General features: G+C 46.2%; 1 protein-coding gene across 9 annotated transcripts in view; it reads left to right on the plus strand.

The window, feature by feature from the left end:
* Window positions 1–22,718, plus strand: part of osbpl9 (oxysterol binding protein-like 9) — a 289,515-nt gene that overhangs the window by 138,161 nt on the left and 128,636 nt on the right. For 3 of the 9 annotated variants that reach the window (XM_041208305.1, XM_041208303.1, XM_041208306.1), the window contains exon 1: window positions 16,655–16,861. The exons of the other annotated variants lie outside the window; for them this stretch is intronic. Coding sequence is in view for 2 of the 3 variants with exons in the window: in XM_041208303.1 (XP_041064237.1) it covers window positions 16,838–16,861 (24 nt within the window). In the remaining variant the exon portion in view is untranslated. Of the gene's footprint in view, window positions 1–16,654; window positions 16,862–22,718 lie in introns of those variants that run through there. 9 annotated transcript variants of the gene reach the window in all.

A 22,718-nucleotide genomic window follows, 5' to 3' on the forward strand; every position in this document is an offset into this window, starting at 1 on the left:
GGCCCCACCCCAGCTCGCTGAGCCGAAAATTCTCCTCTTGGTATATATTTGACTTGCCTTATTTATGTTGAATTCTACAAGTTAGAAAAATCAATGTTAGTCAGAAAGATTTAACTGAGGAGAGAGGCCAATAACTAGGAGGATATAGGTTTAAGAATTGGTAGAAGGATTAGAGCGGAGGTTAATAAATTTCCATCCAGGTGTTGGCTGATGTCTGGAACTCGCCAGAGGCAGAAACACTTGGATATGATGCTGTATAGTACGCCGGTTTGAAGTATTGCGTCCAGTTCTGGGCACCATACTTTAGGAAAGATGTGAAGGCATTAGAGAGGGTGCAGAAAAGATTTATGAGAATGGTTCCAGGGATGAGGAACTTCAATTATATAGATTGGAGAACTTGAGACTCTTCTACTTGCAGACGAGAAGGTTGAGAGGAGATTTGATGGAGTGATTCAAAATTATGGGGTCTGGACAGAGTACATAAGAGAGAAACTGGTCTCATTGGTGGAAGGATCGAGAACCAGAGGGCACAGGTTCAAGTTGTTGTGACCCACTGGGGATAGTGCACTGTAATATCAAGCCCCACTGTTCCCTGAGCCACAACAAATGTAAAAAAAAGTTTGATCAAACTATCAGATTGCCCCAGTTCTACCTAACTTTTTAATTTAAGTTAACAGAATATGAGCACCAGGTTTGTAAACTTAATGGGAAGAATTTTCTGCCTGGCTGGCGGGTGGGCAGGCCTGACCCAACCTCCAGCGGGTGGGGAGCCAATCCCCTTCAGCGAAGCGGGCCGCACTGGCGTTTTATGTGGGCGGGCCAATTAAGGCTATGCGCTTCCTGTACGGGTGGGGGTTGGATTCCCTAAAAGCAAGAGTGCAGTCTTTCGCACATGCACACAAAAGAGCGCACAGCTCCCTGAGGCTAAGTGCTTCCATGTTGAAAAATATTAAAAGTAGAAAAAAAAATTCCCTAATATGTCCCCCTCATGTGACAATGTCACATGAGATGGGACATGTTCATAATTTACAAAATAACATTATTAAAATTTTAAAAATCCTGCATGAAACTTCATCCCGCCGGTGGATGAGCTTTTATGTTTTCTCTATTTGCCGCCGGGGCTCCTGGCCTGCCTGCCAACCTTAATTGTTTAAATTATCCTGTCAATGGCCTCAATTGGCCATTGACAGGTCAGCGGGCCTGCAGCTGATTTTGCTGATTTAAATGGGGCGGGATGACATCGGGGGTTTCGCCCAACGTCACCCCGCATCGTTTTACGTGTCAGCGAGCAGGCCCTGCCCCCTGCTCGTCGATGGTAAAATTTTGCCCAATAAGTCAATAACTGTTTATTGACCAAACTGTCGTTAACCAGTGGCGAAAGAAATATGTGCTGCTTAGGAACTGCTAATTTCTAACACTATAACTTAAACTCTAACCCCTTAAATCCCTATACACACAAACAAGACACATGAGCCACACACAAACATGGGGCAGAATTTTCTGGGCCCAACACACCGACATGTAAAATGACGTGTGATGAAATTGGGCGTGTGTCCTGACGCCATCGCGATATTTTGTTAGGCATGCGTGCGCCGAAGTCGGCTGTGTACCTGCCAAAATGTAAATGGCCTATTAAGGTCATTAAGAAATCAACTGAGCCACTTGGGAACGCTGCCCACCCAACCTTAAGGTTGGCAGGCAGGCAGGCAGAAAACCCAAGTGGCCTTCGCGTTTTTCAGGAATCCTCATCCATGAGCAGGATGAGGTTTCCTGACACTTTTATTAAATAAATTAATTAATTTTCATATATATAAAAACATGTCCCCACTCATGTGACACAGTCACATGAGATGTTTAAATAAATTTTTAAATCGATTCTTTAATTATTTTAATATCCATTCAATCTCCGTGATGCAGCTCCTTGCCTCAGAGATTGCTGCGCTCTTTGGCGCGCATGCGCGAAAGAGTGCTGGCCCTGACTCTCCCTCCTCCCCCGCCTGCACAGGTAGTGCTGAGTGCTACTGGCCACGTATTATGCTGGGAGGGCCTTAATTGGCCCGCCTGCGTAAAATGGCAGCGCGGAGTCAATTATGGGCAGCAATTGGCTCTACACCTTCCCCCGCCCAGCCCGCCCACCATAGGAAAAATCCTGGCCATGGATTTTAAGGGTGGGATAAAACAGTTCAATAGCACCAATTCCGGAATACAGGATTCAATGGGTTGAACTTGATCGATGTCTTCCAAATTCCTTTTAGTTCTTTGTTTATTACACAAGGTGGTCTTCCAGTACTTTTCGGTCTTTAGTTCACTGGTCAAGTGCTTGCCTTTCAATGCCTTTAACGGTGATTTTCCCCTTTGCCTCTTGACAGGGGTTTTCAGAGAGAGCAGGTTATAGAGATATGAGAAGACAAACTAGCTAGCTATTGTGGAAGTACTGTAATCTTTCACAGATAGGAGAAAGAGGCTTTAGGTGTTTTAACTTTCAGGCTTGGAGCTATTCTGCTGCCTTGCTCTTCACACACAGCCTTGGTCGCCTGGTCAGGAGCCAATTAAAATGCTGTTGGCAGGCAGCTCTCTTGGTCCAGGATTCCTTTCCAGCACACTCTGTTCCAGGACTACAACAGTGTATGCATATCGCAACCTGTTCAAGTGGACATGTCTTTCAACCTGCAGGCATTGTAATCCTAATCCATATCCAACAAAAATAAAAAGATATGTTTCTTACAAAGTTAATTGACAAAAGAAGTAATGACAACATGAAGAAAACTTTTTTTACACAGCGAGTGGTTAGGATGTGGAATGTACTGCCTGAAAGTGTGGTAGAGCAGATTCAATCATGGCATTCAAAGGGGAATTGGATCATTATTGGAAAATGAAACATTTGCAGAGCTATGGGGAAAAGGAGGGTGAGTGGGACTAGATGAATTGCTCTTGCAGAGAGTCCGCATGGACACGACGGGCCAAATTGTTTCCATCTGTGCTGTAAATCACATTCTGTGATTCTATGATACTACTTGAGATGCTGTGGCCTACAGGGCTATGGGCCAAGAGCTAGAGGTTGAAATTAGGATAGATAGCTCTTTTTTAGATCAGCACAGACACAATGTGCTGTAGCTGTAACTCTGTTTCTTTGTTTCTGTGTTCAACAATCTAGTAACTGCTTAAAAATAAGCTCCCTACAGCTGCTGTATGTAGAATAGTTTATGCCATGATATGAGCTGCTTAACAGAGCTCAGTGAGGACTGTAAACCAATTTGGATCACATCATGTGGCTCTTGAGTCTGTGCGCATGCATTCATGTGATCACTATACAGCAGCATCTAAGTTTATTTACATTGCACCTTTTTAAAACATCACCAGGCATTTCAAAGGAGCATTATCAAACAGTTTCACACCAAGCCATGCAAGGAAATATTCAGACAGATAAAAAAGTTTCATCAAAGAGGTAGGTTTTAAAGAGCATCCTATAAGAGAAAAGAGAGATAGATAGGCTGAGGGGTTTTGGGGTGCAATTCCAGAGCTTTGGCTCCAGGCAGCTGTAGGCATTTGTGGAGCAGTTGAAATTGGAGAAGAACAAGAGGCCAGACTCAGAGGAACATGGAGACCTCAGAGGGTTGAAAAGTTTGAGGAGATTTCAAGCTGGAGGGGTGGGGTAAGGCAATAGAGGGATTTGAAAATGATGAGTTTTAAGTTAATGTTGCCAGACTGGGAGCCAATGGAAATCAGTGAACACAAGGGTAATGGGTGAACAGGACATGGTGCAAGTTAGGATATGGAGTTTTGGGTGAGCTTAAGTTGATGGAGGATCAAAGATTGGAGGTGGCCAGAGAGCATTTGAATTGTCAAGGCTAGAGGTAAAAATGGCATGGAGGAGGGTTTCTGCAGGGGAAGAATAAATAAGATGGATAAGCAAATTAATATACTGACAATAATTTTTATAGGTGGAGTTTTTATAATTACCCCCTGCAAAAGAATCCAAACTTATTAGTTTTGTTTCCCTTGTGCAGGTATCCTCCTGGAATAAAATACTTTATTAAAAATAATATTTGATTGTTCATACCATTTATAAAAATTCTGATTAACATTTTACTGTTTTGTTTCTGTTTCATTTTTTGTATTTTAAGACAGCTTGATTAGCACAGTAATTGTAAAATCACTAGCCATAGGAGTGACAGGACATGGGTTACAGCCTGCAATTCACCATCTTATAGGTTTCTAAAATTGACTGTTGATGGGAATGTATTAATTAAGCTGTTAAATTATGATTCTGGTAGTGCTTAAGTTGTGCAAAATCAGAGACATGCCCAGTGGCACCCATTATGTTTTCCCAAATTTCTTTGTGTTCATAGTCTCCAAGGGCAGATTTGTGAGACACCTGTCCTTGTTGCCTTTATTTTAGGTTGCATTTCTGCTTCACTCTTTTCCTCTCTCCATCTCAGAAAGCAGCAAAACTTGTAATTTATATCATATAGGATCATGTACTTCCTGTACATTAGGCCATTACATTATGCGGAGAGATTACACAAACTAGGGTCATATTCCCTGGAATTTAGAAGATTAAGGGGCTGATTTGATCAGAGTTTTCAAGATATTAAGTGAAATGATGGAGTAGGCAGAATCTACTTCTCAATGGGGAACCTAGGACTGGGGGATATAGCCTAAAAATTAGCCAGCCCTTTCAGGAGTGAAGTTAGGAAACACTTCTAGACACCAAGGTGATGGTAGTTGATGCTAGGTCAGTTATTAATTTTAAGTTTGAGGTTGATTGATTTCTTTTAACCAAAGGTAGTAAGGATATGACGCAAAGACATTAGGTCATTGACTTAGGCTTGAGGGCCTGTTCCTATGTCCTGTGTTTCTATTTGACCCATCATCTCAATGCTGGCTCTTTGAAAGAGGGGTTGTGCTAAGACCAACACACCTGCTTTTTGTTTGTAACCCTGCAGGTTCCTCAGTACCGCCCAACTCCCTTCTTAAAATTATTTATGGTATCCATTTCCACCACCTTTTCAGGTTGAGCATTCTGGATCCTGACAACACTGAGTGGGAGAAAATAAACCTCCTTATTACCCCTCTAGATCTTTTGTCATTGATTGAGGGAGGATAGAACGTTCATAATATTTGATGAGCTGAACAGCCTGCTTCTCTGTTATAACTTCAATGTATTACTATGTACCTAAATATGTATTAACTCCTCAGGAACAACTGTTGAAAGCCAGTACAGTCACTACTACTTAAAACATCCATGGTTAAAATGGGCAATCACTTATGGCAAAAATGCATAACCATTATTAAAAACAAAAATACCTGGAAAAACTTAGCAGGTTTGGCAGCATCTGCGGAGAGGAATACAGTTAACGTTTTGAGTCCGTATGACTCTTCAACAGAACTAAGTAAAAATAGAAGAGAGATGAAATGTAAGCTGGTTTAAGAGGGGTGATGGGGCAGGTAGAGCTGGGTAGAGGGCCAGTGATAGGTGGACATTGCCAAAAGATGTCATAGACAAAAGGACAAAGAGGTGTTGAAGGTAGTGATATTATCTAAGGAATGTGCTAATTAAAGGTAGAAAGCAGGACAAGCAAGGTACAAATAGCCCTAGTTGGGGTGGGGTGAAGGAATCGAAAAAGGTAGAGATAAAACAATAGATGGAAATACACTTAAAAATAATGGAAATAGGTGGGAAAAGAAAAATTGATATAAATTATTGGGGAAAAAAGGGGAGGAGATCGGAAAGGGGGTGGGGATGGAGGAGAGAGTTCATGATCTAAAATTGCTGAACTTAATATTCAGTCCGGAAGGCTGTAAAGTGCCTAGTCGGAAGATGAGGTGCTGTTCTTCCAGTTTGCGTTGAGCTTCACTGGAATAATGCAGCAGGCCAAGGATGGACATGTGGGCATTAGAGCAGGGTGGAGTGTTGAAATGGCAAGCGACAGGGAGATCTGGGTAATATGACATAGGAGCAGAAATTAGGCCATTCAGCCCATTGAGTCTGCTCCGCCATTCAACCATGGCTGATAAGTTTCTCAACCCCATTTTCCCGCCTTCTCCCCATAATCTTTGATCCCCTTACCAATCAAGAACCTATCTATCTTGGTCTTAAATACACTCAATGACCTGGCCTCCACAGCCTTCTTTGGCGATGAATTCCATAGCTTCACCACTCTCTGGCTAAAGAAGTTTCTCCTCATCTCTGTTCTAAAAGGTCTTCCCTTTACTCTGAGGCTGTGCCCTCGGGTCCTAGTCTCTCCTACTAATGGAAACATCTTCCCCATGTCCACTTTATCCAGGCCTTTAAGTATTCTGTAAGAGAATACAGAACACTCTAAGTATTCTGTAAGTTTCATTTAGATTCCCCCCTCATCCTTCTAACCTCCACCAAGTGTAGACCCAGAGTCCTCAAATGTTCCTCATATGTTAAGCCTTTCATTCCTGGGATCATTCTCGTGAACCTCCTCTGGACCCTCTCCAGGGCCAGCACATCCTTCCTGAGATACGGGGCTCAAAATAGCTCACAATATTCTACATGTGGTCTGCTCAGAGCCTTATAAAGCCTCAGCAGCACATCCCTGCTTTTATATTCTAGTCCTCTTGAAATAAATGCCAACATTGCATTTGCCTTCCTAACTACCGACTCAACCTGCAAGTTAACGTTAAGAGAATCCTGGACCGGGACTCCCAAGTTCTTTTGCACTCCAGATTTCTGAATTCTCTCCCCATTTAGAAAATAATCTATGCCTCTTCTTCCTACCAAAGTGCATGACCTCACACTTCCCCACGTTGTATTCCAAGTGCCACTTTCTTTGCCCGTTCTCCTAACCTGTCCAAATCCTTCTGCAGCCTCCCCGCCTCCTCAATACTACCTGTCCCTCCACCCATCTTTGTATCATCTGCAAACTTAGCCAGGATGCCCTCAGTTCCTTCATCTGGATCATTAATGTATAAAGTGAAAAGTTGTGGTCCCAACACTGACCCCTGCAGAACTCCACTAGTCACCGGCCGCCATCCTGAGAAGGACCCCCTTATCCCCACTCTCTGCCTCCTGCCAGATAGCCAATCTTCTATCCATGCTAGTACCTTGCCTCTAACACCATGGGCTCTTATCTTACTGAGCAGCCTCCTGTGCGGCACCTTGTCAAAGGCCTTTTGGAAGTCCAAGTAGATAACATCTATTGGTTCTCCTTTGTCTAACCTACTTGTTACCTCCTCAAAGAATTCTAACAGATTTGTCAGGCATGACCTCCCCTCGATGAAACTATGCTGACTTTGCCCTATTTTACTATGCACTTCCAAGTATTCTGAAATCTCATCCTTAACAATGGACTCTAAAATCTTACCAACGACTGAGGTCAGGCTAATTGGCCTGTAATTTCCCGTCTTTTGCCTCACTCCCTCCTTAAACAGGGGGCTTACATTAGTGATTTTCCAGTCCTCCTGGACCCTCCCTGACTCCAGTGATTCCTGAAAGATTGTCACTAAGGCCTCCACTATCTCTTCAGCTATCTCCTTCAGAAATCTGGGGTGTAATCCATCTGGTTCAGGTGATTTATCCACCTTCAGAACTTTCAGTTTTCCTAGCACCTTCTCCTTGGTAATGGCCACCATACTCACCTTTGCCCCCCCGACTCTCTTGAACTTTGGGAATGTCACTCATGTCTTCCACTGTGAAGACTGACGCAAAGTACCTTTTCAGTTACTCCGCCATTTCTTTGTTCCCCACTACTACTTCTCCAGTGTCATTTTCCAGCGGCCCAATGTCCATTTTTGCATCTCTCTTATCCTTTATATATCTAAAAAAAAAAACTCTTGCAATCTTTTTTTATATTACTGGCTAGTTTACCCTCATATTTAATCTTCTCCCTCCTTATTTTTTTAGTTGTCTTTTGTTGGTCTTTGTAGGCTTCCCAATCCTCTGGTTTCCCACTGCTCTTCGCCGCATTATATGCTTTCCCTTTAGCTTTTATGCTGTCCCTGACTTCCCTTGTCAGCCATGGTTGCCTCGTCCACCCTTTAGTATGCTTCTTCTATCTAGGGATGAATTTTTGCTGTGTCTCCTAGATTACTCCCAGAAACTCCTGCCACTGTCTTTCCTGCTAGGCTCATCTCCCAGTCAATTCTGGCCAGATCCTCCCTCAATCGTCTGTAGTTGCCTTTATTCAACTGTAATACCGTTACATCTGATTCCAGCTTTTTCCTCTCAAATTGCAGGGTAAATTCTATCATATTATGGTCACTTTCTCCTAAGGGTTCCTTCACCTTTGATTTTTCCAGTCTACCTGTATATTGAAATCCCCCATGATTACTGTAACCTTGCCTTTTCTATCTCCTGGTGTATCTTGTGCCCCACATCCTGACTACTGTTCGGAGGCCTGTACATAACTCCCATTATGGTTTTTTTAGCTTTGCGATTCCTCAACTCTACCCACACAGATTCTACATCATCTGACCCTAAATCATTTCTTGCTATCGATTCAATTTCACTTCTTACTAACAAAGCAACCCCACCCCCTCTGCCAACGTACCTATCTTTTCGATAGGATGTATATCCTTGGATATTTATCTCCCAGTCCTGATCCCCTTGCAGCCATGTCTCCGTAATGTCCACCACATCGTACCTGTCAATTTCAATCTGCACCACAAGCTCATTTACCTTATTTTGTATACTGCGAGCATTCAGATACAACACTTTCAGTCCTGTATTTCCCGTCCCCTTTCTCATTGTCGTCCCTTTATCTGAAGTGCTTGAAGTTAGATTCCTAGCCCCTTCCAAACACTCTGTCCTATTTTGTGTTCTGGAGACTTTAATAGCCTCCTCTGGGCTCTCCTTTCTTTTCAGTTTTTTTCATAATTTTCCATGTAGTTGAATCCACCCCCCCCCCCCGACACTAACCTGCTGCTTTGTTTCCCATTAGTCATACTTGTTGGAGTTTTACCCTCTTCCCACCCCCCCCCCCTCTAGTTTAAAGTCCTGTTGACCACCCTATTTACCCTTTTCACTAGAACATTGGTCCCAGATCGGTTCGGGTGGAGACCGTCCCTGCGGTACTGATCCCTCCTGTTCCAATGCTGATGCCAGTGCCCCAAGAAATGGAACCCCTCTTTCCTGCACCACTCCTTTAGCCACGTGTTTACTTCCCTTATTCTCGCGTCCCTATGCCAATTTGCACATGGCTCGGGTAGTAATCCGGAGATTATAACCCTTGAGGACCTATTCTTTAATTTAGTTCCTAGTTCCTGATAATCCCCAAACAGGTCCTCTTTCCTAATCTTACCTATGTTATTTGTCCCAATGTGGACCACAACAACTGGATCCTCCCCCTCCCTCTCCAATATCCTTTCAAGCCGGTCAGAGATGCCCCTCACCCTGGCACCAGGCAGGCAACATACCATGCGGGACTCTCGATCCTGCTTACAAAGGAAGCTATCAATTCCCCTAATTATAGAATCCCTTACAACTACCACTTGTCCTTTTTCTCCCCCCTCTTGAATGGCCTCCTGTGCCACAGTGCCATGGTCAGCTGGCTCATCCTCCCTACAGCCCTCTTCCTCATCCACACAGGGAGCAAGTACCTCGTACCTGTTGGACAGCTGGCTCATCCTTAATCTACCGGGTGTGACTGCCTCCTGATACAAAGCGTCCAGGTAACTCTTCCCCTCCCAGATGTGCCGCAGTGTCCTCAGCTCGGACTCCAGCTCATCAATTCTGAGCTGGAGTTCCTCCAGCAACCAACACTTGCTGCAGATGTGGTCACTGCGGCTCGCAATAGGATCTGCCAGCTCCCATATTATACAGCTACAGTACATCACCTGCCCAGGCATCTCTAATTAGATAATTAATTTATTAATTAGTTTTGCAGTGTTTTTTTTTCAAATTGGTTGGTAGGAAATCTGCACCAAATCAGGTCACAGCTTTCCTGTGACGTCACTTTTTTCAGTTTTGGCTTCAGTTACTCTGTGCCCTGAGGTCACCGCTCCGGTGCTCCTCCCTCTGAGGCTGCTCCTTAGAGACAAGACCGCGAATCCCCGAGGTAAGCTAGATTTATACTCACCGCTCCGGTGCTCCTCCCTCCGTGTCTGCTCTCTGGAGACAAGGCCGTTGCTTGCGGACAGACCGAAGGTGTTCTGCAAAGCGGTCACCCAGTCTGCGTTTGGTCTCCAATGTAGAGGAAACCTCACTGGGAGCAACGATTGCAGTAGACTAAATTGAGGGAAGTGCAAGTGAAATGCTGCTTCACTTGAAAGGAGTATTTGAGCCCTTGGACAGTGAGGAGAGGGGAAGTAAAGGGGCAGGTGTTGCACCTTCTGCGGTTGCGTGGGAAGGTGCCATGGGAGGGGGTTGAAGTGTAGGGGGTGATGAAGGAGTGGACCAGGGTATCCTGGAGGGAACTATCCCTGCGGAATGCTGCCAGGGGTGGTGAAGGGAAGATGTGTTTGGTGGTGGCATCATGCTGGATTTGGTGGAAATGGCGGAGGATGATCCTTCGAATGCGGAGGCTGGTGGGGTGATAAGTGGGGACCCTATCATGTTTCTAGGAGGGAGAGAAAGATGTGAGGTCGGATGCGCGGGAGATGGGCCGGACATGGTTGAGGGCCCTGTCAACCACTGTGGGTGGAAAACCTCGGTTAAGGAAGAAGGAAGACATGTCAGAGGAACTGTTTTAGAAAGTGGCATCATCAGAACAGATGTGACGGACGCGAAGAAACTGAGAGAATGGGATGGAGTCCTTACAGGAAGCGGGGTGTGAGGAGCTGTAGTCGAGGTAGCTGTGGGAGTTGGTAGGCTTGTAATGGATATTGGTGGACAGTCTATCATCAGAAATTGAGACACAGAGGTCAAGGAAGGGAAGGGAAGCGTCAGAGATAGACCATGTGAAAATGATGGCGGTGTGGAAATTGGAAGCAAAATTAATACATTTTTCCAGGTCCAGGCGAGAGCATGAAGCAGCACCGAAGTAATCATTGATGTACCGGAGAAAGAGTTGTGGGAGGGGGCCGGAGTAGGACTGGAACAAGGAATGTTCCACATACTCCATAAAGAGACAGGCATAGCTGGGGCCCATGCGGGTACCCATAGCCACACCTTTTATTTGGAGGAAGTGAGAGGAGTTGAAGGAGAAATTGTTCAGTGTGAGAACAAGTTCAGCCAGACGGAAGAGAGTAGTGGTGGATGGGGATTGTTTGGGCCTCTGTTCGAGGAAGAAGCGGAGAGCCATCAGACCATCCTGGTGGGTGATGGAGGTGTAGAGGGATTGGACGTCCATGGTGAAGAGGAGGCGGTTTGGAGCCAGGGAACTGGAAATTGTTGATATGATGTCGGGTGTCAGAGGAATCACGGATGTAGGTGGAAAGGGACTGGACAAGGGGAGAGAGAATGGAGTCAAGATAGCAAGAAATGAATTCCGTGGGGCAGGAACAGGCTGACACGATCGTTCTGCCGGGACAGTCCTGTTTGTGGATTTTGGGTAGGACGTAGAAGCGGGCTGTCCGAGATTGGGAGACTGAAGTTGCAAGCTGTGGAAGGAAGATCTCCAGAGGAGATGAGGTTAATAACAATGGCTTGATGTTCAGTGGTGGGGTCATGGTTCAGGGGGAGGTAGGAGGATGTGTCTGCGAGTTGACGCACAGCCTCTGCGAGGTAGAGTTCAGTGTGCCAGACAACAACAGCACCACCCTTGTCAGCAGGTTTGTTGACAATGTCAGGGTTGTACCTGAGAGAACGGAGTGCAGCAAGTTCAGAGAGAGACAGATTAGAGTGGGTGAGAGGAGCAGAGAAATTGAGATGACTAATGTCACGCTGACAGTTCTCAATGAAAAGATCAAGAGAAGGTAAGAATCCAGAAGGAGGGGCCCAGGTGGAGGGAGAATATTGGAGGTGGGTAAAAGGATCCGTTGAACGGGGAGAGGACTCCTGACCAAAGAAGTGAGCACTGAGACGAAGGCAGCGGAAGAAGAGTTCAGCATCGTGCCGAGCCCGAAATTCATTTGAGATGAGGGCGTAAGGGTATGAAACTACGTCCTTTGCTGAGCACTGAACGTTCAGCATCAGAGAGGGGAAGGTCAGGGCGTATGGTGATTACATGGCCGGGGCTAGGATTGGAAGACGGGATGGGGACAGAGGGACAGGCAGGCGTGGAGGGTTCTGGGTGGGTGTTGGTGTCGATGAGTTGTTGTAGCAAAGCAATATAATCATTATCAACTTGTATTAAGGTCAATTTTAAAGTTGCTGTTTGTTGCGTTTGCAGTGCTCTGTTTATTCCTGACAGAATCTGCGATCACATAGGCTGGATTTATCAAGAAAAACAAAAATGTTTTAGCTTTAATCCCAAACAGGATTAAAAAAAATGATATTAAAACTGATGCCTTTTTTTTTACTGACATCTATTTTTTAAAATCTAGTCTGAGTAGTCAAGAAAAGGAAAAGCAAATATATCACCAGTTAAAGTTCAAGCACTTAATTGTGGCTTTTGAGTCAAAGTAGAAAGCCCTGAAATCTGATCTTAAATGTCCTTCCCAGTATCCTAATTTCACATTCCTTCCAGCCATCATGGTTATCTCTGCTATATTAGTGCTGTAATAACTGAAATACTGTAAGAAGGATGACAAAAATCTTATAGCTCTGAACAGAAAAGTATCCAATTTCTTCTGTCCAAAGTAATTGTATTCATCCTATTTAATGAGTAGGATCTTCCGGTTGGCGAGCAGGGGTGGGGCCTGCTTGTTGCCGCAGGAACACATAGGGACATAGGGTGGAGCTCCTGACGTCACCCCGTGTCATTTCCATTTTCAGGTCGGCGGGGGCATAGCCGAGTCAGCTGCGTTCCCGCCGACCTGTCAACAGCCTATTGAGGCCATTGAAAAACGAATTAAAGCCATTAATGGATCTGCCCATCCAACCTTAAGATTGGCGGGCAGGCTGGGAGCGCTGGTGGACTTCGCAAAAAGCATGAAACCTCATCCATGAGACGGGATGAGGTTTCATGAGGGTATTTAAATTTTTATTAAAGGTTTCAGAAAAAGTTATAGACATGTCCCAAATCATGTGACAGTGTCACATGAGGGGACGTCAGGGAAATTTTTTTATCATTTGTATTACAAATTTTAATTCCAAGCTGATCTCCCTGAAGTAGCGCTTAGCTTCAGGGAGATCTGTACGCTCTTTCGCATGCATACGCAAAAGAGCGCACTCCCGGCTGAGGGAATGCCTCCTGACCGCACAGGGAATGCATAGCGCTTCCGAGTGGACGTCACACTGGGCAGGCCTTAATTGGCCTACCCACGTAAAATGGCGACGCGCCCCCATTCAGGGGCGCTGTTCGGAGGTGCACCCGCCCGTGCCTGCTCCTGATTTTTCCCAATGTAATGTTGCTTAAAACAATTGCTTGTAGCTTGCTATGTGTGCAGAGCAAAGAATTCTACGTTGAATTTCAGGGTGATTAATGAAGTCATGCTTTCCTGGGTTTTAAGGATGTCCACTAAGTATTGTGTGGGCAGATTTTTTTTTAGTTTACTATTGCATATACTGCAACTATGTCACAGCATTACCCTGATATACTGGCCATCTTGTATAGCAGGCAAATAACGTTCACATGAATGCATCAGCTATAAACAGTCAGGGCTGTAGTGTGAATATTTGTTTAAAGTAATTTATTCTTTTTGGATATTTGATTCCCTACTCATTGCATATACAGCTAACTTAAAAGGGTTTGGGGTATTCATCATCCATGACGCTCTAATGATTGACAAACATACATACTCTAAAGATCTTCGATCTGTCCGCAAGCATGACCCAGACTCCCTGTCGCTTGCCATGTCAACACTCCACCCTGCTCTCATGCCCACATGTCCGTCCTTGACCTGCTGCAATGTTCCAGTGAAGCTCAACGCAAACTGGAGGAACAGCACCTCATCTTCTGACTAGGCGCTTTACAGTCTTCCAGACTGAATATTGAGTTCAACAATTTTAGATCATGAACTCTCTCCTCCATCCCCACCCCCTTTCCGATACCCCTTTTTCCCAATAATTTATATAGATTTTTCTTTTTCCACCTATTTCCATTATTTTAAAATGTATTTCCATCTATTGTTTTATCTCTATCTTTTAGCCTATTTCGATCCCTTCCCCCCACCCCGTTCCCACTAGGGCTATCTGTACCTTGCTTGTCCTGCTTTCCACCCTTAATGTCACCTATTATCACATTCCTTAGATAATATCACCACCTTCAACACCTCTTTGTCCTTTTGTCTGTGACATCTTTTGGTTATCTCCACCTATCTCTGGCCCTCTATCCAGCTGTACCTGTCCCACCGCCCCCTTAAACCAGCTTATATTTCACCTCTTTCCTATTTTTCGTTAGTTCTGTTGAAGAGTGACATGGACTCGAAACGTTAACTATATTCCTCTCTGCAGATGCTGTCAGACTTGCTAAGTTTTTCCAGGTATTTTTACTTTTGTTTTGGATTTCCAGCATCCGCAGTTTTTTGCTTTTATACTCTATAAAGACTGCTTTTTGGACCTAATCAAAGGTAAACATTGTAATATCCTCAACAAAAACAGAATTACCTGGAAAAACTCAGCAGGTCTGGCAGCATCGGCAGAGAAGAAAGGAGTTGAAGTTTCGAGTCCTCATGACCCTTCAACAGAACTGAGTGAATCTGAGGAAAGGGGTGAAATATAAGCTGGTTTAAGGTGGGGCGGGGGAGAAGTGGGGGGGTGGTGTGCGCCTCCGTCGCATCTGCTCTGATGATGCTACCTTCAAAAACAGTTCCTCTGACATGTTCTCCTTATTCCTTAACCAAAGTTTTCAACCCACGGTCGTTGACAGGGCCCTCAACCGTGTCCGGCCCATCTTCCGCGCATCCGTCCTCACACCTTCTCCTCCCTCCCAGAAACATGATAGGGTCCCCCTTGTCCTCACTTAGTACCCCACCAGTCTCCGCATTCAAAGGATCATCCTCCGCCATTTCCGCCAACTCCAGCATGATGCCACCACCAAACACGTCTTCCCTTCACCCCCCCCCCCCCCCCCGTCGGCCTTCCGTAGGGATCGCTCCCTCCGGGACACCCTGGTCCACTCCTCCATCACCCCCTTTTCCTCAACCCCCATCTATGGCACCTCCCCGTGCCCATGCAAAAGATGCAACACCTGCCCCTTCACTTCCTCTCTCCTCACCGTCCAAGGGCCCAAACACTCCTTTCAAGTGAAGCACCATTTCACTTGCATTTCCCCCAACTTAGTCTATTGCATTCGTTGCTCCCAATGCGGTCTCCTCTACATTGGAGAGGCCAAACGTAAACTGGGCGACCGCTTTGCAGAACACCTGTGGTCTGTCCGCAAGAATGACCCAAACCTCCCTGTCGCTTGCCATTTTAACACTCCACCCTGCTTTCTTGCCCACATGTCTGTCCTTGGCTTGCTGCATTGTTCCAGTGAAGCCCAACGCAAACTGGAGGAACAGCACCTCATCTTCCAACTAGGCACTTTACAGCCTTCCGGACTGAATATTGAATTCAACAACTTTAGATCTTGAACTCCCTCCTCCTTCCCCACCCCCTTTCTGTTTCTTCCCCCTTCCTTTTGTTTTTTCCAATAATTTAAATAGATTTTTCTTTTCCCACCTATTTCCATTATTTTTAAATCTTTTATGCCCTGCTAGCCTTTCCACCCCACCCCCACTAGAGCTGTACCTTGAGTGCCCTACCATCCATTCTTAATTAGCACATTCGTTTAGATAATATCACCAACTTCAACACCTCATTGTTCTTTTGTCTGTGACATCTTTTGATTATCTGCTCCTATCACTGCTTGCTTGTCCCTATAACCACCCCCCCACCCACCCCCGCCAAACCAGCTTATTTTTCACCCCTTTCCTCAGATTCACTCAGTTCTGTTGAAGGGTCATGAGGACTCGAAATATCAATTTTTTTCTCCGCCGATGCTGCCAGACCTGCTGAGTTTTTCCAGGTAATTCTGTTTTTGTTTTGGATTTCCAGCATCTGCAGTTTTTTGTTTTTATCTCATTGCAATATCCTCTCTGGACGTACTGCAGTGAGCATGGTTTTTAAAGGGGAAAACTTTATTTCTTCCTCAACTCCCAAACTATTGCCCAAGTAACATTCCACTTGCATGTGACCAAGTTTCTTCAATTGTTTTTCATCTTAATGCTCAGTTGGATTGAGCCTCTTTGACCTCTGGCAGCCAGGTACCTTGATGTTATCAGCACTTGATGTTTAAACTAAAAGATTGAAATGATTTTTAAATGTGCTGATTGATGTTGAAACTCTGCCTTAAACCTTTATTGCTTGGCACTATTATGATATTTGTTGTAAATTGCTAAATGTTTGTGATAAAATGCCAGGTTGCAGTGCTGGATACAAGTGAATTGCATGCAACCTAAGCAAGTATTAAATTGAATTTGCAAAGCTTTTTTTCTGTTATATACTGATATGACTAGCAGTTGTGCATATCATGGTTCTTAAATTGAAGAAATCTTTGCAAAATTCTGTTTCAAAGTAGAACAGCGCCTGTGTGTAAACACAGCATAATATGTCCTAACAGAGCTCATATGCGATGATCCTAGACCAATCCGTGCAAGCTCTTATAATATACATGCCCTTTAGCCAATCCGGGAAGCTGCTACATATCAGCCTCTGAAGTTCACAGATTAGCAAATAGAGGAAGTACTGTGCCGTGTAGCTTCTACAACCAGGGTGTTCAAAGCTGCTTATGAACAGAGCTCTTTTCATCTTGATTAAGTTGGGGAAAATAAATTCTTTATTATATCAAGATATTTTGTAAAAGAACACAGAAGAATTAACATTGGAATGAAGTAGGTGAGAATAATGGCAGTGAAAGGATTCACCGACGTAAGTTGCTAAACCTCTTTAATTAGGAAGTAGGCCACAGTCCTTTTCTGTTTCAGGCTTAGTGCCTGTGGTCATTTTAAATGTCTTGCTTTTAACTTCAAAACTGTACATTGACTATAATTTGAGTGAATAATTCTGTAGTTTGTCTGGTTTACATAACTTTTATATTGTAAATAAAAACTTAAGAGTATGGCAATGCTTTTGTGAATACTGAAGTGATTGAATATCTCAACCATTTCTTTGAAAGAGACAAAACAATTGTATCAACCATAGTTCATGATCTTCACTTAAGTTTGCATTAGAAGATTATACAACTATCTATATGTATAATCCTAATGGCGGTACATTAATCCAGAACCCTAAAATTTTTAAATTGTATTTTAAAACAAATGTTTTCATTTTTCCCCCACCAATGTTTTCCACTTTTCTGAAAACTGACTTGTACTTGGTTATGGCCCAAAAGTGCAGTTTGTTTTTAGATATCCTGTTTTAGATGACGTGAACAAAAATGATGATTTCATCATGCAATTTGATTGTTCTGTAAGGAGAGATCAGGTAGTCATTCCAAAGTTATATTCAAAAGGTTAGGATGGCACAAAAGGAAGCCATTCAGCCCTTCGAGTCTGTGCAGCTCTTTGTAGAGCCATCCAGTCAGACTCCTACCCTTGCTCTATCTCCATAGCCTATAATTTTATTTCATTCAAGTGCCATTCAGTTTTCTTTTGAAATCATTGATTGTCTCCTACCACCACTCTCGTAGGTAGTGAGTTCTAGGTCATTGCCACTTGCTGTGTAAAGCAAGTTCTTCCTCACGTCCTTCCTGCATCTGTTGCTTAGACCTTAAATCTGTGTCCACTGGTTCCTGCGCCATCAGCTAAAGGGAACATTTATCTTTGTCTACCATATTTAAACCTGTTATAATTTTGTACTCCTCCATCAAATGACCCTCCAGCTCCTTTGTTCCAAGGGGCAACAACCTAGATACTCCAATCTAACAGTGTAGCTAAAATCCTTCATCCCTGGAACTATTCTGGTAAATCGCCTCTGCAGTCTCTCAAGGACCCTGAAATCCTTCCTAAAGTGTGATGACCAGAATTGGAAGCAACACTGACCTAACCAGAGCTTTATAGAGATTCAGCATAATCTCCCTGCTCTATACTTATACCTCAAATTATGAAGCCCAAAATCTCATATGTCTTGCTAACTACTCTTTTCAGTGATATTGTTATGGCGAGGAAGGGGTTTAATTTAAACTGCCCTGATTATTCCCTCTTGCCACCTGTCTGTAAATTGAAAGGTGTTTCGATTTTGATTTCCCTCTTTATAAACAGTGGCGTATTTCCTAAATCTCAGTTTTGGTGTGATCCAATTTCTATTAATAACCCCTTAACAAACTCGAGGTAGGGAAACTTAGACAGGTAGTTTATTTGTGCGCCCTCAAACACGAGGGGGAGGGGCACAACGTAGCCTCCTTTTGCACTCATACAATATAAGAGGGTGCATAGAGAAAGGAAGATTTACAGGGCAAAGACTGCAGAATAAAGAATTATTGTTTCATGTGAGTCCAGAATCCAAGTCCAGTGGTGTATATTTTTCAGAGGTCAGCAGGCTGAAGACTGATGTTGGATAATTCATTTTTCCAGTAGAGATGACTTCTACGATGAGATAAGCGTATGGAGATGAATTAGTCTTATAGGCACTGTACAGAAGTTCCAGTAGAAACTGTGTAGATGGTGGAGGGGGGAGTGCATCGTGTGGTATTCAAACCTGGGCAGAATCCGTTTTCTGAGCTGCCATTTGTTAGATGGAAAATGGCAGACTGAACAGCAGTGCAGTGGAAAAGTGTAACTGGGTCTCCCAGCTAGGATGTGTCATGTGACTCCCACCCCTCCTCTTTGGCTTTGACAAAGGATGTATATTCTTTTGTCTGGATTCTTGAGATTGTTAATGTTCCAGCCATTAAGAATTTCAAAGGAGGTTGCAAGGTCCTTTTTTCCGAGCAAACTGGTAGTCTTCATTGGCCAGGCCTGGCTTAGGAAATGTATATGGCCTTTGTATAATTCCCTTTGAATTTGATTTCTGTGGCCATAAGGGTAGTTAATGTCTCTTCAGAAAATGAGGTGTCATCTTCTCTGATATTGCCAGAAAGCTCCTTTTTTGTTCAGGGTTACAGGCAGAAATAGCTTCAGCATTTTTAAAGTCTTTGTCCAGTTTTAAGAATTTTAGGAAGTAGCCATCTACTCCCACTTGCCTGCCAATTCTACTAACCTTGTTAATCTTGTTACAGTTAATTGGTATCCTCACTGTTTGCTACACCTTCAAGTTGTGTGTCATTGGCAAATCATGATATTTTGCTTTGTATTGTAATGTCCATGTTTTTTATATACATCAAAAAAGGCAGTGATCCCAGCACTGACATTTGGGGAACTTCACTCTCTCCCATCTTCCAGGCTGCCTGATTTTTACCTGAACAAGTCACATGAAAATCACCATTTACCATGACTCATTCTTTTTTGTTCCTAAGCCAACGTTTTTTAATTCTTCTGTTCCATGAGCCCTCTATTTTGTTAACCGGCCTTTTATGTATTACTTTGTCGCGTGTCTTATTAAAATCTGCTTAACTCCCCTTATTAACCTTCTCTTACTTCATAAAAATTCCATTAGATTAGTCTGCCTTTTAGAAATCTGTGCTGGCTCTCCTTAACTCAAACTCTCAAATGTCTGTTAATTATTTCCTTGATTATTATTTCAAAAACCTTACCCATTACTGCTGTTAAACTGATCAACCTGAGGTTACTAGGGATGTCCTTGAACAAAGGTGTCACATTTTCCAGTTTCCAATCCTTTGGCACCTTCCCCCTATCCGGGGAAGTTTGGAATGTTAAGCCCTTCTGCTATCTCTACTCTCATTTTCTTTAGCCACCTGAGATACAAACCATCCAGACCTGGCAATTTATCCATCCTAAGCATAGCCAGCCTTTTTAGTACATCCTGCTTATCAATTTTCAGCCCATGCATTAACTCTACCATCTCCACTCCTACTGATATTTTGTCAGCTTCCTCTTTCTTAGTAAACACTGATACAAAGCACTCAATAAGTATTCTAGCCTTCCCCTGCAGCTGTGAGCATATATCATTCTCTTTGCCCCAGATAGGACCAACCCCTCCTCTTACTACCCACCTACATGCATGCAGTAGAAGATTTTTGTTCCTTTTCATGTTATTGCCGTTATGTTATATGCCATTATATTGCCAAATTCTCTTCTCCGCTTCCCCTCTCAATTTCATCTGTCATGCATTATACATCCTCTTTTTGTGTGTGTGTGTGTTAATCATATTATCTATCACCCTTGTCATCCAAGCAGTCCAGGCTTTGGTTCCCTTGTCTTTCCCCCTTGTTGGAATGTACCTAATCTGCATCTAAACATCTGCTCCTTAAAGATCACCCATTGTTGAATTACAGTTTTTCCTGTCTTTGGTTCCATTTTAATTTGGCTGATTCTGCTCTCATCCCAATGAATATACAAACATACAAAATAAGAGCAGAAGTAGGCAATTCGGCCCCTCAAACCTGCTCTACCATTCAATAAGATCATAGCTGATCTGTTTGTGTTGAGAGAGAGAGAGAGAGAGAGGAAGTGAGGACATGAGAGGGGGCGTGAAGGCGAGAGGGGGCGTGAAGGCGTGAGGGGGGAGGGGGGATGAGGGGAAGGAGGAGGGGGGGTGTGAGGGAGGCGAGGGGGGGGCGCGAGGTCGTGGGGGGAGAGAGGGCGTGTGGGGAAGTGAAGGCGTGAAGGGGTGAGGGGGGTAGTGAAGGGGGGAAGAAGGGGCATGAAGGGGGGAGAGGGGGGATGAGGGGAAGGAGGAGTGGGGGAGAGGGGGCGTGATGTCGTGTGGGGGGAGAGGGGGCGAGAAAGGGGGGAGAGGGGGCGTGAGGTCGTGAGGGGGAGAGAGGGCGTGTGGGGAAGTGAAGGCGTGAAGGGGGGAGTGAAAGGGGAGGGGGGCGTGGGGGGTGAGAGAGGGGGGCGAGAGAGGGGGGCGTGAGGGGGGCATAGGGGGGTGAGGGGGGGGCATGAGGGGGCGTGGGATGGGGGCGTGAGGGGGAGAGAGAGGGGGCGTGAGGGGGGCGTAGGGGGGTGAGAGAGGGGGGCGTAGGGGGGTGAGAGAGGGGGGCGTGAGGGGGAGAGAGAGAGGGGGTGTAGGGGGGTGAGAGAGGGGCGTAGGAGGATGAGAGAGGGGGGGCATGAGGGGCGAGAGAGGGGGGTGTGAGGGGGGGAGAGAGAGAGAGGGGGGGCGTGAGGGGGAGAGAGAGAGAGAGGGGGGGCATGAGGGGGAGAGAGAGAGAGGGGGGCGTGAGGGGGAGAGAGAGAGGGGGGGGCATGAGGGGGAGAGAGAGAGAGGGGGGCATGAGGGGGAGAGAGAGAGAGGGGGGGCGTGAGGGGGAGAGAGAGAGAGGGGGGGCGTGAGGGGGAGAGAGAGAGAGGGGGGGCGTGAGGGGGAGAGAGAGAGAGGGGGGCGTGAGGGGGAGAGAGAGAGAGGGGAGGTGAGGGGGAGAGAGAGAGAGAGGGGGAGGTGAGGGGGAGAGAGAGAGAGAGAGGGGGATGTTAGGGGGAGAGAGAGAGAGAGGGGGGGGCGTGAGGGGGAGAGAGAGAGAGAGAGGGGGGCGTGAGGGGGAGAGAGAGAGAGAGAGGGGGGCGTGAGGGGGAGAGAGAGAGAGAGAGGGGGGCGTGAGGGGGAGAGAGAGAGAGAGAGGGGGGCGTGAGGGGGAGAGAGAGAGAGAGAGAGGGGGGCGTGAGGGGGAGAGAGAGAGAGAGGGGGGGCGGGAGGGGGAGAGAGAGAGAGAGAGGGGGCCGTGAGGGGGAGAGAGAGAGAGAGGGGGGGGGCGTGAGGGGGAGAGAGAGAGAGAGAGGGGGGCGTGAGGGGGAGAGAGAGAGAGAGAGGGGGGGCGTGAGGGGGAGAGAGAGAGAGAGAGGGGGGTGTGAGGGGAGAGAGAGAGGGGGGTGTGAGGGGAGAGAGAGGGGGGTGTGAGGGGAGAGAGAGAGAGAGAGGGGGGTGTGAGGGGAAGAGAGAGAGAGAGAGGGGGGCGTGAGGGGGAGAGAGAGAGAGAGAGGGGGGCGTGAGGGGGAGAGAGAGAGAGAGAGGGGGGCGTGAGGGGGAGAGAGAGAGAGAGGGGGGCGTGAGGGGGAGAGAGAGAGAGAGAGGGGGGCGTGAGGGGGAGAGAGAGAGAGAGGGGGGCGTGAGGGGGAGAGAGAGAGAGAGAGGGGGGCGTGAGGGGGAGAGAGAGAGAGGGGGCGTGAGGGGGAGAGAGAGAGAGAGAGGGGAGGTGAGGGGGAGAGAGAGAAGGGGGGGGGCGTGAGGGGAGAGAGAGAGAGGGGGGCGTGAGGGGGAGAGAGAGAGAGAGGGGGGCGTGAGGGGGAGAGAGAGAGAGAGAGGGGGGCGTGAGGGGGAGAGAGAGAGAGAGAGGGGGGGGCGTGAGGGGGAGAGAGAGAGAGAGAGGGGGGCGTGAGGGGGAGAGAGAGAGGGGGGGGGCATGAGGGGGAGAGAGAGAGGGGGGGGCATGAGGGGGAGAGAGAGAGGGGGGGGCATGAGGGGGAGAGAGAGAGGGGGGGGCGTGAGGGGGAGAGAGAGAGAGGGGGGCGTGAGGGGGAGAGAGAGAGAGGGGGGCATGAGGGGGAGAGAGAGAGAGGGGGGGGTGAGAGAGAGAGAGAGTGGGGTGTGAGGGGAGAGAGAGAGAGGGGGGTGTGAGGGGAGAGAGAGAGAGGGGGGTGTGAGGGGAGAGAGAGGGGGGTGTGAGGGGGAGAGAGAGAGAGGGGGGCGTGAGGGGGGGGAGAGAGAGAGAGAGAGAGGGGGGTGTGAG

Source organism: Carcharodon carcharias, chromosome 16 (genome assembly GCF_017639515.1).
Source record: "Carcharodon carcharias isolate sCarCar2 chromosome 16, sCarCar2.pri, whole genome shotgun sequence".
Lineage (NCBI taxonomy): Eukaryota > Metazoa > Chordata > Chondrichthyes > Lamniformes > Lamnidae > Carcharodon > Carcharodon carcharias.